Below are 19,158 nucleotides of genomic sequence, written 5' to 3' on the forward strand. Positions count from 1 at the left end.
CTTGGAGATCATTCTTCTGAGAAACATGACACCTACTTCGGAGTTCCACAGGGGAGCTGCCTTGGTCCATTATTATTCTCACTATACATGCTGCCACTCGGAGACATCATTAGAAAGCACAATGTATGTTTCCATAGTTATGCAGATGACACACAATTGTTCATCTCCGCTGAACCAAATGATCACACAGCTATAAACTCCATTTCCGCCTGTCTCTTAGCAATAAACAAATGGATGACGAACAACTTCCTCAAATTAAATGAGGGCAAAACTGAAATCCTACTAGTCAGTCCTATAACAAAAAGAGAAATGTTACAGAGCAATATGGGGCAACTTACTCCTTGGATCAAACCCGAAGTTACAAGTCTTGGTGTTATAATAGACTCAGACCTAAGCTTTAAATCACACATCAACAAGGTGACAAAAACATCATTTTTCCACCTTAGAAACATAGCTAAGGTACGGCCATTTATAAATCAAAAAGACGCTGAAAAACTGATCCATGCCTTTATCTCAAGCCGACTTGACTACTGTAATGCACTCCTCACTGGCCTCCCAAAAAAACCACAGAACGTCTCCAACTCAATCAAAACTCGGCAGCTAGGCTACTAACTAGAACCAAGAGGAGAGACCACATCAGTCCTGTATTAGCTAACCTACACTGGCTTCCGGTAACATTTAGAATTGATTTCAAGGTCATCCTCCTTATATACAAAGCAGTAAATGTCACCATTTCTGTTTCTGCTGGCAATAGACTGGGTCATGAAGCAATCCACAGCAGAGAAACGAAATGGCATACAATGGACATTATGGACGCAATTAGAAGACCTCGACTTTGCAGATGACCTGGCCCTTCTCTCTCACACCCAGCAGCAGATGCGGGAAAAGACAAGTACCATCGCTGACAACTCTACTCGGCTTGGGCTTAACATCCACAGAGGGAAGAGCAAGGTCATGAGAATCAATGCTGACAACACATCACCCATCATTCTGGAAGGAGAAGGATTGGAAGAGGCAGACAACTTCACCTACCTGGGCAGAATGGTTAATAAGCAAGGTGGAACAGATGCTGATGTGAGAGCCAGGATTGGCAAGGCCAGAGGAGCCTTTCTCCAACTAAAAAACATCTGGAGCTCAAGAGACATTTCCATCACAACCAAGATCAGGATCTTTAACACCAACGTGAAGTCAGTCCTACTCTATGGCGCTGAGACCTGGAGGACCACTGTCACCACAACCAATAAACTACAAGTTTTCCTAAACACCTGTCTGCGCCGAATCCTCCAGATTCGCTGGCCTAACACCATCAGCAACAAAGACCTGTGGCAACGAACACAACAACAGCCAGCAGAGAAAGAGATTCTCCAACGGTGTTGGAGATGGATTGGCCATACACTCCGTAAACCATCCCTGAGCATCACAAGACAATCCCTCAGGTGGAACCCCCAAGGGAAAAGAAAGAGAGGCCGACCACGGAACACCTGGCGCAGAGACTTGGAAGATGATACCAAGAAGATGGGACACACCTGGGGCCAGCTTGAGAGGTTGGCTCAGGATCGGGATGCTTGGAGAACCCTTGTTGACGGCCTATGCCCCAAACGGGGTAAAAGGCGTAAGTAAGTAAGTAAGTAAGTAAGTAAGTAAGTAAGTAAGTAAATGGAACAGGACCAAGCTACATTGCAAATTCTCTAGTCAACTATGTGCCTCCTAGAACATTGCGATCATCTACTACTGGTCATTTGAAGGTTCCAAGCCACAGTCTAAGGAAAATCGGGGATGCAGCCTTTGCAAATTATGCACCAAAGTTATGGAACACACTACCTATGGACATTAGGGAAGCTATATCTCTTAATATTTTAAAAAATAAGCAAAAAACGTACCTCTTCACCATAGCCTTCTAATACACTCCGCTGTACTGTAGCACTATTTTACTCTGTCCATTCTATTGCATAATTATACTATCTATTGTATTCTACTATTCTATTATTGCACTGTATTATTTTACTCTGTCTATTGCTTTTTATTACAGGTTCAAAACTGTCGGGTATTGAACTGTGTGTGTATCGAGCAGAAGAGACTGTCATGAGCAGGAGACTACTGTCTGATACGGCTTGCCTTAAAATGTGCATTTGTGGTGTCAGGCAACAGGAGACATGAGCAGGGGAGACTGTCAGCTTTAATACTGTCTGATATGGCTTGCCTTAAAATGTGCATTGTGGTGTCAGGCAGAAGAGAAGACTGTCATGTTTTGAACTATGGATACCGAACAAAGGTTTGGTACGGCTTTGAACTGTTGAAACAGTAATTCAGAACAGTTTTACCATTGTACGACTTTGAACTGTTGTAATCCAGAACAATTTTATTGCACTGTAAAATATATATATTTTTAATCTATTCTATTCTACAATTTTATTGCACTGCACTATTGCACTATTTTACTCTGTCTATTTTATCTTGCTCCTTTTATTATTGTCTATTTAAAACTGAATCAAACCATAAACTAGGTGGCCTGTTAGATCCTAATGTGAAAAACTGTGATTTTATGTCTGCACTTTATGTGCTCATTTTATGCCTGTCTTTTTTCTGTTGTGAAGCACTTTGAGCTGCAGTTTCTGTATGAAAGGTGCTATACAAATAAAGTGTATTATTACATAATAGTAAAAGACAGTAAGATGTTTTTATTTTAAATTGTTTGATTATTGATTGAAAAAGTGATGGTTAGTTGACGGCAGAAGATTTAGCTGGTTTCAGCTGTCCTGACTGTGGTGGGAAGTTCGTTTCTCCATCGTGGAGTGAGGACAGAGAATAGCATGCTTCGCTTTGATGAAGGCTAAATGATTGGCAAGTGCAGTTCAAATGGTATCACCATAATAAGAGACCCTTGAAAACACCCACATCTCTATACCGTCACATGACTTTCCTCAGCCAATCAATGCACATCGCAACTGACGAACAATAAACAATGCAAACAAATTACTAGTCATATACCCTTTTCCACCAACAGGTACCGGGAAATAATCAGGAAAAAAGAGCGTGCATTGGTCTGCCGCTATTTTCATTTACTATCATACAACACAAAGGAATACTAAGTTCAGGTAACGTTAGTAATTTGTGCATACTGCATTTAAATCCAAAACTGAGACCTTTCAGTTTGCCCAGGCAAGTTGGGAGTGCAGCTATCAGTCCATTTATGTGGGGAATGGCTATTACTGATCAGTGGACAAGACAAGCTGAACCCCATAATATTCAACCGGCATTGTTTAAATCTGCTGTTTGGGCGCATTACAGATTTAGTTTTGTCGATGCTAGAGATGGATTAAACATTGCAGATTGAGACAATAAGCTAGAAGTCCCTATAAAAGTATTGCTATTTTTCATCTACATCATTTCATGGAGCTGTAATTAACACAACACAAAGATAGTCTCCAATGACATCACTTACTCTCAATAACTGTCAAACTAAATTAATGTGTGCAAAACTGTGTGTGAGATTATGTGCAAGATAAATCATAAACATTTATTTAAAGTTTAGTTTTTTTAGTGAAGTGCTCTTTAACATAATAGGCCAGTAAGAATCATCCCGGTCTGTTACCGAAGGCAAAAGCAACTCCTTCTCCCCAAAGTATTTAAACTAAACAACCTCTCCACTTATATTCAGACAGGGCAAAATCCCTAACTAAAGCATGGTTGTTTAGCACACTATATGCAGTCCAATGCAGTTGCGGGTAGTTTGTTATTTCATGTACACTCATAGTCACTTCAGCAACAAGGTCCTTCCCAATCAGAAACGAGGCTTAATTATCAAATTATATTATCCAACACATCCACACTTGATGCACCTCCAGAGTGTAGTTACCAGACTGCTGACGAACTGAGTTATACCAGATTGAGAGAAAAAAACAGACACACCACCTTATGAGAGCCACCTAGAATTAACAAATCATTTATCATAAATATTCCTTATGCTTTCAGCTAATACATTGAGCGATGCATCCTTTTTTTTTTTTTTTTTTTTTTTTTCTGTGATTTTTTCTCCCATCCCAATTTCCTCTCGTGCCAATTCTCCCTCCCCTGTCCTGATCATTGCTCGCATGTGCCCCCCACTGGCTGGTCGTAGGGAGGATAGAAGCCCATCACATGTCCCCTCCGATACATGTGGAGGCAGCCAGTCACTTCTTTTCACCTGCCAGCGCGGACTCTCATTGGCGAGGTGTAACGTGTGGGAGGCTCACACTGCCCCCGCCATTTCCTGTCTTTGCTGTGCAGGCGCCCTGACCGACCTGTAGGAGTCGCTGTTTACAACGACCAGACTACCACCCATCGACTCCCCTCCCGCTGACTCTGCCAATTGAGTCAGTATGACGGCCGGCCCAAGCCGGAGGCAACGCTGACAGCCGGATTCGAGAACAGTGTCTCTTGCGTTGGTGACGAGCGCAATATCCGCTGCGCCACCCAGCCGCCTGAGCGACGCATCCTTGATTACAATTATGTTCGATATAGGCTTTTTTACCGATATCCGATATACCGATATTGTCCAACTCTTAATTTCCGATACCGATATCAACTGAATTATTATAATTTTTTTAATTTTTTAACTGATACCGATCATTTCCGATATTACATTTGAATGCCAATATCGGTAGGTCGATAATATCGGACATCTCTAATTGCAATTATTCTGCCTAAAACTGGTGGAAACGCAGGCCGGTTCGCTAGACAGCACCAAGGTTCCAAGAATCCTGAACAGAACCAGTTCAAGAACCAGAACTGATTTGGTGGAAACCAACTGTTTCGCCTGTTTTATTGCAACACTACTATCACCGACATATAAGAAGGAAGATCCCCCCTTGAACGGCCCTTCTAAGGTTTCTCTCCTCCACATTGCCTGTGGTGCATTCTTTCCTATTGCTAGGTTTTAGTGAGTTTTTCCTTACCTTCGCGTGGGGTATGTCTGGGAGTGTTGCATTTATTAAAAAGAAAATTGACTTTATGGTGTTTTTGTTTTGTTTATTTATTTATTATGATGTTTCTTCTTGACTTGTTTAACACATTCAGGGCCATTGGGGGCCGTCTAATCTCACGCTAAACGGCCAGCATTTCAAAACAGACTTGCATTGTATGTGAGGCTGTTTGTAGAGCTAAATCTATACTTTATAGTATTGCTATCTGTCCATTCTCATTGTCAATTGAGACCATAAACCGTCCCTTCAAAATGGCTTAAAGAAAAAAAAATGTCATAAATACATTCTCATTTTATAGCCTCTTGAATATAAGCGTTATATGGGATTTGAAGAGTGGGGTAAATCTGCAGTGCCGCTCTGTGACATTGAGTAGGTTATTAAAATGGAATAAAAGCCAAAACATCCTTGCCACGGACATGTCCGTGGTTGGCCCTTTAAGCATGGCGCCGAAACACGGACATCTCCGTGGTCGGGCGGGAATGTGTTAACACATTCGTGGCCAACCACGTATATATACGTGTTTCGGATCCAACGCTTGAGGTTGTTTTGGCTTTTATTCGATTGTAATATCCTACTGTAATATCACAGAGCGGCACTGCTGATTTACCCTACTCTGATTTACCCTACAGTGTTCCCTGTTACAGACCAGTGTTTTTATTTTTTTCATCATGGGTGGACTTTTTTGTTAGCCTAAAGCTATGCCTGTAGCATGTAGCATGGAATACTTTTTGGGACGCTGAATTCAGTATGCAGTAAAGGAATATAGCATCAGCCAATGGACATATCGATCTACCAGATGGGAATCGATAACTGGGAAATCCTGTTTGGGATCCAACCGGCCCACGGTAAGAGCTTTTTCACGTAAATTACAGCCCGATCGGGCCTTGCTTTGATAGCCGACCAGCCGATCAGCGAATGAGGCTAATGCCGTTATTGGTAATCAATAATCAGAAACGACGTCCCCCGCACCCCCCCCCCCTTTCATGCATTCATGGTGGACCATGATACCGATAATATACATTTCGAGTTTTAGCTCTAGCTTGTGTATAGCCGAAACGCCATTCGATTGAACGTTATTAGCTTAGCGTCCTGTATCTCACCTTCCAGGAAATACCCCAGAACATTGCGGTATATAGTTCATATTCACAACGTTATAAAATGGGAACGTATTGATGAAAAAATTATTTCTTTAAGGCATATTGAAGGGACAGTTTATAGTGTCAATTGACAATGACAATGGACAGATAGCAATAATATAAAGTATAGATTTAGCTCTACAAACAGCCTCACGCACAATGAAAGGTTGTTATGATAAGCTGGCCTTATAGAGTGAGATTAGACGGATCCAAGTGGCCGCGAAAGTGTTAAAGAAGACGTGTCCGGCCCATGGGGATATTAACACTTTGAGTGCCAGCAGGGGGCGCACGATTTATCGCTTGAATGCCAGCCGTTTGAGACAGATTTTCCGATATTTCATGATTTTCGTGGAGCTATTTCTATATTCTATATTATGGCTATGTGTCTAATACGCCCGTCGCTTATCAATGACTTGCTTGCAGTCAACATGTACGGAACGGATTGTTTTTTCATCGGTACATTTCCGTTTTATACCATTTTGAAAAACGCTTGTTTTTTAAAATGTCCAGAAAAAAAAAATGTGATAAACGCCATTTAGTGGAATACACAAAACACGTTGTCATTTTTCGGCCTATTTATGAATCGTTTTCAAATAAACGCTAGATTATCGATAGTATATGTGTACTTATGCACGCTAGAGAAGCGGGCTGAAAAATCGATTATCTATTTCCTGCTCAGCGCACACACACACACACACACACACACACATATAGGGGGACAGGTGGAGATATATGTGAAAAAAAACTCTGATTACCCCAAGACTGGCAAAATAGATTCCTTACCTCACATCAGATGTTCTCCAAAAGATTATTCCAATTCCTGATCGCCATTCCAAATATCGATCGCATTTATTGATCCAACGCTGGGTACTCAAAACACATATTCCACGCCGTTCTGAGTGTCTACAATGAATGGGATCGGCTCGGGTTACATGCCTGATAAGTAAAATGTGGATTCCGGAGTTTTCTTTTCTCATCCATTTCCATTGAGTCCAATCCAATGGATGCATTACCATCCGGGAGACGATAGGGGGCAATATTTTCCCTGTTCGAGCTCAGAGCCAGTCCCAATGATTGATGAAAAATGAATGGATATCGCTAATAAAAGCAATAACGATTAAAAAACTAGACTTCTCGTCATTGGCACTCAACGCATGGCATGAAATAACGAGTTTCTCGTGGCTGGCACTCAAAGTGTTAACGTGTGTTGTTGGGCCTTACTAATAAATTTGATTTGATTTGATTTGAAAAGGGTTATCTGTGGAGTTTTTGCTATCTAGATGTATGGGGTACAGATGTACAGAACAGGGTGGGGGGGGCTAACCTTGAGAGTGCCAATGTCCTCGGTGCGCACCACAAACTCGTCCCGCTCGCGGAAGATGCCCTCGCCCCCGCTCTCACTGTCCTCCTCCTCGCTCTCCCCGGCAATGGCAGCATCGGTCTGCTTCTTGGCCAGGTGCAGCGAGGTGAGCCGCTGAGGGGCGGGAGCGTCGTCTGGGGTGGGGGGCGACGGGGGCGGGGAAGAAGCGGTGGAGGGCGAGGACGAGGAGGCAGACGGGGAGGGCTGCCCGGCCTCGGGCTCCTGGTCCTGCTCCTGGTCCTGGTCGGAGGAGGACGGGGGTGGAGTGGCGGAGGGAGGTGGGACGGAGGACGCGGGCGGGAGGGTGGAGAGGGGTGAGGAAGGGAGGGCTGGGGGAGAGGTAGACAGGGGCGGGGAGGTGGCAGCGGTGGGAGGGTGGTAGGGAAGCTGCTGCTGAGGAGGAGAAGGAGACGCCAGGCGGTCCTCCTCCTCGTCCTCCTGGACGGGGAGCGGGGACGGGACGGGGAGTGGGGAGGAGACCGAGAGCGGTAGGGGAGGGAGGGGAGAGGGAGAGGAGGAAGTGGGTGGTGAGGGAGAGAGGGACGGTGATGGAGAGGGAGGCGCAGGGGCGAGGGAGGGTCCTGATGGAGAATCTGGGGGGAGGGGAGAGGAGACAGTAAGTGAAAAGGGGATCAGTTGCCTAGTAACTGCTACTGTTTTACATTCAAGAATGTTTTAAAAGGCTACATTTGGGAGATATGTAAGTCTGATAGCTTGTTCATAGATAATGTCAGGGATGATGAATGAATAGATGAATGGATGTTAGATGGGTGGACTGACACCAATTCAGCCAGACAGACAGACCAATCCAGAGAGAAAAGACAGGTAGGTAGGTAGCTAATTTCCACACACACACACACACACACACACACACACACACACACACACACACACACACACACACACACACACACACACACACACACACAGACAGACAGACAGACAGACAGACAGACAGACAGACAGACAGACAGACAGACAGACAGACAGACAGACAGACAGACAGACAGACAGACAGACAGACAGACAGACAGACAGACAGACAGACAGACAGACAGACAGACAGACAGACAGACAGACAGACAGACAGACAGACAGACAGACAGACAGACAGACAGACAGACAGACAGACAGACAGACAGACAGACAGACAGACAGACAGACAGACAGACAGACAGACAGACAGACAGACAGACAGACAGACAGACAGACAGACAGACAGACAGACAGACAGACAGACAGACAGACAGACAGACAGACAGACAGACAGACAGACAGACAGACAGACAGACAGACAGACAGACAGACAGACAGACAGACAGACAGACAGACAGACAGACAGACAGACAGACAGACAGACAGACAGACAGACAGACAGACAGACAGACAGACAGACAGACAGACAGACAGACAGACAGACAGACAGACAGACAGACAGACAGACAGACAGACAGACAGACAGACAGACAGACAGACAGACAGACAGACAGACAGACAGACAGACAGACAGACAGACAGACAGACAGACAGACAGACAGACAGACAGACAGACAGACAGACAGACAGACAGACAGACAGACAGACAGACAGACAGACAGACAGACAGACAGACAGACAGACAGACAGACAGACAGACAGACAGACAGACAGACAGACAGACAGACAGACAGACAGACAGACAGACAGACAGACAGACAGACAGACAGACAGACAGACAGACAGACAGACAGACAGACAGACAGACAGACAGACAGACAGACAGACAGACAGACAGACAGACAGACAGACAGACAGACAGACAGACAGACAGACAGACAGACAGACAGACAGACAGACAGACAGACAGACAGACAGACAGACAGACAGACAGACAGACAGACAGACAGACAGACAGACAGACAGACAGACAGACAGACAGACAGACAGACAGACAGACAGACAGACAGACAGACAGACAGACAGACAGACAGACAGACAGACAGACAGACAGACAGACAGACAGACAGACAGACAGACAGACAGACAGACAGACAGACAGACAGACAGACAGACAGACAGACAGACAGACAGACAGACAGACAGACAGACAGACAGACAGACAGACAGACAGACAGACAGACAGACAGACAGACAGACAGACAGACAGACAGACAGACAGACAGACAGACAGACAGACAGACAGACAGACAGACAGACAGACAGACAGACAGACAGACAGACAGACAGACAGACAGACAGACAGACAGACAGACAGACAGACAGACAGACAGACAGACAGACAGACAGACAGACAGACGGATAGAGCACCTTCCACTTTCGGAACATCCAGCATCTCAAAGTCTGCCATCTCTCTCTCCTCCTCATCCTCATCCTCTTCCTCTTCCTCCCCTTCCTGCTCCTCCTCAAGGCTTCTCCTCTGTACATTCTGTTCTTCTTTCATCCTTTCTTCATCATCTGCGTCTTCCTCTCCTCTCTCCTCCTCTTCTTGCTGCTGCTCCTCCCTCTCCATTGCCTCCTCTCTGTCCGACTGGGGGGACGGCGCATTCGGTAGCTGCTGCACGTATGGGTGCTGCACCTCATCCTCCACCTCCTCCTCCATGTCCGTACCTGTCGTGATGAGGGGGGGTGTGGGTGGGAGGGGAGGGCTCAGAGGCGGGACCTGCAGGGTAGGTGGAGAGGGAGTAGGCGGGGCCTGGGCAACCGCTGCGGCCATCACGGCGGCCAGCGAGTGCGGCGTGTCGTACAGGGCCGAGATAGCTGAGGAGATGCTCTTCTGCAGGTCCTGGTTCTTGCTGACCGAGTCCTCCTCGTCGGAGGAGAAGGAAGGCAGCGTCTCCAGGTTCCTCTTCAGCTCCTCATCCAGCCGCTTGCAGGGGCTGGGGCAGCTGCTCAGGCCCAGGCCACCCGCCTCGCTCTCTGACCCCTCGCCGAAAGCAGCGGACACAGGGGGCTGCAGGGCCAGAGGAGGAGGGGATAGGGGCCGGATCCCACCCTTCAGCATGGCTGAGTCGGAGGAGGCGGCCTCCTCTTCCTCCTCCAACTTTTCCTCCTCATCTCCTCCCTCGTGTCCTGTTCCAAGGCCTGGCTGCTTCTTTCCCGTCTTAAGGAAATCCAGGAAAGAGGCCATGAAGCCGGGTTTGAGCTCCGGGGTCTTCTCATCCGTCTGGGTGGGAGTCCAGATCAATGCAAGGAGGTGAGGGAACCGTGGAGAGGAATGGGAGAGAAACAAGAGGAAGAAGCCATAAAAGAAACACAACAAATGATCAGTCATTACTATTCACAAGATAAAAACATTTTACAATCAAAAATCGTACTATTCACACAAGAATGATCATCATTACAGGATGGCTGCCATTGATAGTGATATTTGTATCCCTTGACAATAGAGGTAGTAACCCTAAACAAACAGCAGGGGGTATCCAAGGGCCCTCATTGAAATTGAGTAACCGTGGCAACAGCTACCCTGGCAACAGCCTTCTCTCTCCTCTCTCTCTTCTTTTGTCAGTCAGAAAGAGCTGGCTGTCAATCAAGACTAGAGCCTCCCTCTGGCCCTCTATCGGCAGCTGATGTACGGAGACATTCCCTAAGAAAAATAAAGAGGGCTATTTTGATGGCCGGTGATCTTGTTACACTTTGAACTGCATGAGACAAATCTTTCTAAAGAACCTTTCCTAGATCTATCCTACGAAGCTCCCGTATGTGGATAAGGTATAGTCTCTCTCTCTCTCTCTCTCTCTCTCTCTCTCTCTCTCTCTCTCTCTCTCTCTCTCTCTCTCTCTCTCTCTCTCTGAAGAGACCTCTCTCCTGAGTTGGAATATATGAGTCATGAATTATAAATGATGCTCTGAGTTACGTTCAGTTGTGTGGGAGGGGATGAGGGGTGTGTGTAGGGGAGGGGGTGTGTGAACAGACTTACCGAACTGGAGAGTTTCTGCATAGCGGCCCAGGCTTCTTACCGAACTGGAGAGTTTCTGCATAGCGGCCCAGGCTTCTGGATTCAGTTGCTCGTCAATTTCTCTCTCCCATGTCATCTGTGGTGATGTCAAAGAAAAGCTGCGTTCAAAAACCCATTTCTAATGGCAGGATCAAAAAGGTGCAGCCACACTTTGTTTAAAGGGGAACTATCTTATAAATGGCCTTTTTGAGTGTTTAGCATTGTTTCCTAGCTATGTGAACTTATATTAATATGATCTATGTCTCAAAATTCTCATATTGGCGCATTCTTCCAATTCTCCTCTCACAATATTCACCCTCACTGAACTGAGTCGTTTGAAAATGTGCCTATATGTGATGTCATATAGTCACTGCTACATGTTAATGTTCAAGAGGCGGCGCTGCCACACAGTGGTTTAGGAGCCCAGGCTCAAAACAGCTCGAGATCTTGAGGTAGAAAAATGCTGTTTTTGAGGACTTGATTAGAAATACAAAACAATGAATAAAAAAAATATATATATTACAGAGGTGTTCCATAGACTCACAGGAATTGTGTAAAAGTGCCCAAATAGTGAAAGAAATAGTAAAATAGTTCCCCTTTAAGTCTCCTGAGAGAAAGGTTGTTAGAAGTTGTTTTTTGTTGATAGGGACAGCAAAGTGGTTGTTTTGTCTATTTCCAGGAGCCAGACGTCAATATTGTTTGCGAGGAGGGTCACAGAAAGTATTAAAGGGGAGATGAATACTAATGTGATGCTATGAATATGTATTTATCGCTATGCTTCATCTCCACTTTAAAGCCTTCCTCGATCCTATTTGAGCATTAAGATATATTGATGACTTCATACAGAAGGGGTGTCAAGATCCTGAAGGGAACTCATAAGACACCTCCCCTGCCAACTGCACACCCACACAATTTAGGCCGTTTAATTCACTAAGCCACTTTCTCTCTGTCCACTCGCACTGTTGCTGAGGCAACTAACCACCATCTTACTCTAAAGCACAATTCAGAGTTTCAGCATAGTACACGCTCTGCAACCCTGTTATGACATGTCCAATGTACATCTACAGCTCTGGCATCCACATAACCACGGTGCACACACAAAGAGAACCACTGGATACTCTACCTGATCATAGATTTAATCACTGGTATATATATTTGTATTTTATCTTTTTTTAAATAAAGCAATTATTGGTTTGTTTCCGTCTTAATACTTATGCAACTGCATCCTTCAGAAAACTGTTGGAAGTTACCATCTACATTCCCAGGATTTATTCTCGCCACCAGGTCCTGAAGCCTGTACTGAAAAATTCGCTTTTGTGTATGCTGCTCCCTCTACTTGGAATCTATTGCAGGATGATTTAAATATGAAGAGAAAGAGTCTGGTGGTCAATTACTACGGAAATGTCGTGTCTTACTAATAATAACTAATTCCTTGGTCAATAATTGACCACCAGACTCTTTCTCTTAAGGCATTAACTGGGTTAATTAATATAAATGTTATATTGTAACTGTCTAGTTACACATTGGTTCCGAAACATGTATGTTCCAGGCTGCAATTAAAACTTTGAATCTGAGAGAGCTCTGGTCAGCGAAGCCGGCGCCGTTCGCGACCTCCATGTTTTGGGGCTATTCATCAGAAAACTCGGATCCGCGATTCGGCTCCCATCCGTCGGGCAAGAACTGTGGGTTTTCAGCCTCTCTCTCTGGAGCTTAATGGAGTTTCGAGTTTGTGATTAACCGTGTTGAATGGGGCGTCTGAACTAAGCGAGGACCTCATGCGCATGCGCGGCGAAGAATGCGGAAGGGCTCTTGCACTCTTCGGCTGGGATTAATATAGACGCGTCCAGGACTCGGACTCAAGTACTACAACACTGCTATGTGCACATTATTTTAGATGAAGCAACAGGCAGTCACCTCAGATGTAAGCTTAAAGAAACCAACCTGCAGATGTCTTTATTATGGTTATGCAGGTCTGCCATTAGGGAGCGTCCACATCACTAGCTGCCAGTTCTGTTTCATGCTAGCTTCCGCTCAGCGTCATATTGCATATATCTCGCTTCAGCGTATATACACTGAATAATTTCAAAATGTACCTTTATACCAACATCCGTCTGACCACACCCCCATCTGCTGCCTATATAAGCAGGGGTGGGGCCACACACTCATCTCCTTCTCAAATTTCACCACAAAGAAGTGCCTGTATACCACAACTTGAATTAGGAAAGGAAGAGAGGAAAACAGAAGACAAGGAGATACGTTGACATTATATCTTTATTTTCTCTCACTATTTTCGAGAAAATACGGCGATATTGTCTTCGTCACTGGAGTGTCTGGAAGATGATGATCATTCTGACCTCCACCGGCTTTTTCGTATTAGGGGCTCGCGCCGCTGATATACTTCCCAACTGCAGTCCTCCTTGCTGCGGCTGGATGGGTATTGACCCTCCGGTCATACAGCTGGACTGTGGGAGGCACCGGCTGTTGTGAGAAACTGGGTGCTTCCGTGTTGGGTGAGTACTGTTTTGCTTGCGAGCGCTAGTTGTCTGTTAACGCTTGGGGGTTAGCTGACAATTTTACGAAAGCCGACCCCGGACTGGGGTCCTCTGCTCGGCTTCTTAAGCGGCGGACGGAGGATCTTGGTCTGACGCCCATGATGGTCAACCTAGTGGGCCGCGACCGAGACCTGGTTTGAACCCGGGATTCTCTGGACGAGCGGATGCTTCTCAGGGCTGTACAGTGCGATGATATGATCGCAAATTTTGGTCCGTGCGAGTTTAAAATAATATCTGGGGGCAAGCTTGCGAGTGGTGATTTCAACCCTTCATTCGCATTTCACTCCTAAATTAATCCATACAAATTGTAGTAAAACATTAGCCTACAACCAGGGCTGTACAGTGCAATATAATGTTGCGGTTGTAATTTCATTAGACAGACCAGCGCAGACCTTTAATAACATGCAATTTAATTGACACGAGCAATGAGCTAACGGTAGCTTCTAACCAAGGTATCCATTAGGATTATGCTAAGCTAACTAGCGATCTCTGCTAACCCTGGAAAACGGTCAAAGCGGACTCCACAAGACTAGTTCCATTCCATAACTTCATATTTATTGGTTATTCATTTCTGTATATCATTCAATTTCGATCTCCGTGTGTCTCCATCTCCATCTCTTCCTGTTTACATTCGAGTGTGACGTCATCACCTACGGCAGCTTAGACGATCAAAACGCGAACCTAGAACAAAACCCGAAGGGGGGGGCTGGCTCTCTTGTTCGTTCTCGCCCCCCCCTCTCTCTCTCTCTCTCTCTCTCTCTCTCTCTCTCTCTCTCTCTCTCTCTCTATCTCTCTCTCTCGCTCTCTCTCTACATTCAATGATTTAAAGTAGCCAAATGTTACACACAGTATAAATACTAACTGGATAGTTGATGATATAAACATTTAATTTCATTATCTGAAATATTCTAAAATCATTAAGTCTGTGTGATTATTATTTTCTCACAGTAGTGTGTGTGTATATATATATATATATATATATATATATATATATATATATATATATATATGTGTGTGTGTGTTTGGCTAAAGTGGATAGAAAACACAGTACTGTGTAAAAGGCACCCAAGAGTTTTTATATAAATTGTCTTAGATGTAAATAATTTTTTTTATTAGTGTGTCAGTAGACTACTCTTAGTACATTTTCATTAAATAATTTTTTAAAGCATCTTCATGGTTTAATAATGCAAACATGTTGCAGGGACTTATTATAATCATCATATTGGCGTGACTGTATGCATCAAAGGGTTAAATCAAGCATTTTTAAGTGCTTTAGAGGAAATGTCAAAATATCGCGATATCATTTAGAGGCCATATCGCCCAGCCCTACTATAATGGTAAAATAGTTATTTAAAAATTTGCCCCTAAAAAATATTCTTTGCCCCTAAATTTCTCATTTAGGGGCAAGTGTGCCCCTAGTGAAAAAGCTTAGCGTACAGCCCTGCTTCTCTGTCCCGTGCAGGCCCCATCTTTCACATGAATGTGGAAGTACACCCTAACGAGGAAATGTGGGCATGGATCTTCGTTATCGGAAGATCCATGCTCAAGTCGGCTGCAGCCCGGATGGGAATTGTGCCGGCTCCGCTGTATGTCTGGTAAATCACTGTTGAAAACTGTGTTTGACATTTCTTTTTCTCTTCCCTCTTAGGATGGGGAGGGACTTGGACAGCGGCCTGTCTGAAGTGTGGCTTATTATGTCGTTGTGTACAGTTCAGGTGATAGCTGCTTAGCTGGCGTGCTAGTTTGTGGCCTACTGTGTTAGCCAGTCAGCTGTTAGCTGTGGTGCTAGCTCGTTGTGTTCACTAGGCTAGTAAACATTAGCTTGTTGCTATCAGTCGGACGGCTGTTAGCTTAATGCTACACTGTGGAACGTTACTGTGACTATAATATACCTTAAACACTCTGACTACGACGTCATCTTTGACAGAGGATATTAGTCGACCCTACACCCGGGTGCCAGTGCCAGTGAGGACTTCGTCAACAAACAGTACTGTATTTGCAAATCTGGTATGTCATAAATGTATAGATGTAGCAGTACTGACTATCTGTATGTCATGTATGTCATATATGTCTATATGAATTGAAAATGGGGGACCCTGATGGAAACAAGACAAACGTCTTTCTCAGGTCTGCATCCCCTTAACAATTGTATGTATTGAGCCGTACTGTATTGTACCCATTCTGCAATCTGTTAAATAAAGTTTTCATTCATTCATTCATTCATTCATTTCATTCATTCATTCATGGAGAACGGCGGCTGGGTGGCGTAGCGGACATACCCTCGTCACCAACGCAGGAGATGCTGGGTTCGACTCAGTGTCCCGTTAACCAGTGTTGCAGTCCTCTCGACCTGCGCTCAGGGTGAAGGTAGGAGTCCTGACCGGACTTGCAGTCCTCTCGACCTGCGCTCAGGGTGAAGGTAGGAGTCCTGACCGGACTTTAAACACTTCTTCTTTTCTTCCCTTCAAAATGTTTTGTAATAACGATGTTTCCAAAACATGTGTTGCTGCAATACATTGAGGATACGATGCGTGTTGTGTGTGAATTGTCTTGTCACTGGTATAGCTTCTCTCTCCATAGTAAATCGGCGTTGTTTTTACATGTGTGAAAATGAACTGGTTAGTTGTGATGAGAACATGTGTGTTCATGTAACGTTGTAACGTGGGTGAACTCACAACTAAGAGGGTTAGTTAACCTGTGAAGCTATGCTTAGTGACATGTAATTGAGGAATGAATCTTTTTCTCAGCCTGTGATGACAATGAACAGCATGTTCACATATTAACAGGGGTACCTGTTCAACTTGGTCGTATCAAGGGTAAGACAGGAGGGGTGACCCCCCCGGTTCCCTGGGGCTTCCCCCCCCTCCTCTCAGACATGTTTGGTTACAATATATTGTGTCACTGTGTTTGTGGGGATACGATGTAACCCTCAGCTTAAGTTGCTGGGGTTGTGCTTCCGCTTGAGAAACTATTTTTTCCTAAAGAAAAGGTTGTTTGGTCACTTATCATGTGTGCTTAGCAAGGTCTGTGGCCATTACATAATCCAGGACTTGTGTCTTCTCTCGTTATGAAAAACGGCGTTCCTCTGTAGTAAGAGTGTACTTTTGCCATTTTTTGTTGTGATGAAGGTTTGTGTGTGTCGTTGTGATCTACAACTGGGTTAGGTTTGGCCCACAGAAGCACATGTGTAAGTCTGGACCGGGGCTCTTAAAGGGGCCCTTTCTGTGCTGTGTTTTTTCCTTAGTAAAACTCGGATAGCAGGTTAGCACATGAGCTATGTGAAGCTGTTAGATGCTTCATGTAGCATGCTATGACTGTGTCATGCTCTACTTTGTCATTACATCGTATCAGGGGTGAGGGGTCGTAAAGGGGTGAACTGGTAAACCTTTCCTCCCCTTTTCTGATTGGTCAGGGGTTAAAACCCCCTGTCCTTCAAGGTTCCTGTCACGTTGCTGTTGCACGTTACAGGGTGGCGGGGGGAGTTTCCTGGTCCCACACCCTGAAATATTGGGCGTGTGCACCGCGGAAATTTCCCTGCCATAGAGTACGTCACTGAGCGCGTCTTCCGTGGGTTGTTCAGGTCCATGTTATGGATCTGTTTCAGGGAGTTGTCAGAGCTCCTCCTCACGAAGCTCCTCCTCAGGGAGAAGTGCCTTCTGTGAGTTCGGACTCTCCTTCCCAGCGAGGGAGCCTCCTCAGAGTTTCAGAGCCTCCTCCTCAGATTGTCAAGGTGAGTAGAACTTCAAAAAGGAGTTCTGCTCTATTGTGTGTGTATTCGATTCAATTCGATTATTGAGTGTGTATTGGTTCAGTGCCTCCTCCTCGGAGAGCCCTAACCCAAGTGTTACATAGCTCAATGTTGCAATATTTCTTTTCAATCTATACAGCTCGCGTGGGAAGTCTCTCTGGGGATTCCCGTCTCCTCCCTGTGGCGAGGGTGGCGGGATGTAAAAATTAAGAAAAATTGTACCCTCAGCTGCGTCACGTGGGATGCATGTCAGTCTGTGTTTCTTTCTTTTTTAAATAAAAAGAGGAAAGAACATGAAGCACGACGGCTCCTTGTCGTTCTCCCAGGCGACTTGGAGGAACAATGTCTGGTGTCTTGTTAGACTATCCATTGATGTGTTTGGGTCTCGATGCGTACATAGTGCTGGCTCGAATCACGCAGGAGGTTAGTACGCCTTGGTTGCTCGTTATTAAAACAGCGTTTTTATAGGGCAACTGGGATGGGGGTTTTTCTCTTCCGAGCGCCTGTTACTAGGTCTCGACGGATTCTAGTTCATGTCTGGGGGATGTTAACGGAATAGATCAGAACATAGGTAGAGGGGTCTCACGCCCTTGGGGTTGGCCACTGAACGCGGTACGAATGGGACCGTCTGGGTGGCGCCCTCTTTTCATGTTTTAGATCGACACGCGTACCTACCCCCTCTCTTGGAGTGGGGATGTCGGCGTGGTTAGGGCACGGGACTGGTTCTGGTCACGCTGGTCCAGGTCAGTTAACCCGTTGTCCGCCGGGGACGCAGATCTGCTGTTCTGGTACCCTGAGCGACTTGTGCTTTTTTCGGGGGAAAGAAATGCCAGGTCGGCCCGGGTGTCACAGGGTTGGGCGTTATGGAGACCCTTTGTTGGGTACATGTTGTACCTGCCACTATCATGAAGGGGCTGGTTCTCCATTATTTTCGCTCCGCTCTCACGCATGGCGAAGAGGGGGCTGTTGGGGTGGTCTTTTGGACCTCCTCTGGTAGCCCTGTGTGCTTCCCGAGCCGCCGGGCCCGGTCCGAAGTTATGTTTCGTAGACCCGTAGGCCTGGAATAACCCTTTTTGAAAACTGAAACACTTGTACTGCGGTATAGCCAGTGTATACCCGCAGGTGTGTTTTGGAGTTTTTTTCTTGAGGGGTTATAGGAACAACCACCGCATGTGGTACCAAGAGGGCGGTTGATTCCCTGGTGTGTTGGAGCAGAGTCAACTCCCGGGTTACCCGGTTGAGTGTGCCCCTGCACGTTCATGACGTCTGCCAATCGTGTCAGCCTTCTCTGCCTCGACCCCTCTGGGTCGGGGTTTTTTGGTGGAGGCTTTGTCATGGTGCGCAACAATGCCAGCATACGCCCCTTCCGCCGGGGTGCTGTTTCAGTTGACCCCTTTGGCGCCTGTCTCGCCCGCAGTGCTCCAGGCTCGGGTCAAATGCCTGCTGCCTGGATTGAGAGACCGACCC

At 45.7% G+C, this 19,158-nt stretch overlaps 1 protein-coding gene across 1 annotated transcript in view; it reads right to left on the bottom strand.

Moving 5' to 3' along the window:
* Positions 1-19,158, bottom strand: part of prr12b (proline rich 12b) — a gene marked incomplete at its 5' end in the record, with an annotated part of 127,332 nt that overhangs the window by 36,070 nt on the left and 72,104 nt on the right. Inside the window, 3 exons of the mRNA XM_084329772.1 lie at positions 7,422-8,050; positions 9,765-10,620; positions 11,414-11,488. Of these exons, the coding sequence (XP_084185898.1) occupies positions 7,422-8,050; positions 9,765-10,620; positions 11,414-11,488 (1,560 nt within the window). The remainder of the gene's footprint in view (positions 1-7,421; positions 8,051-9,764; positions 10,621-11,413; positions 11,489-19,158) is intronic.

Source organism: Notolepis coatsorum, assembly GCF_963971535.1.
Source record: "Notolepis coatsorum genome assembly, chromosome: 14".
NCBI classification, from domain to species: Eukaryota; Metazoa; Chordata; class Actinopteri; order Aulopiformes; family Paralepididae; genus Notolepis; species Notolepis coatsorum.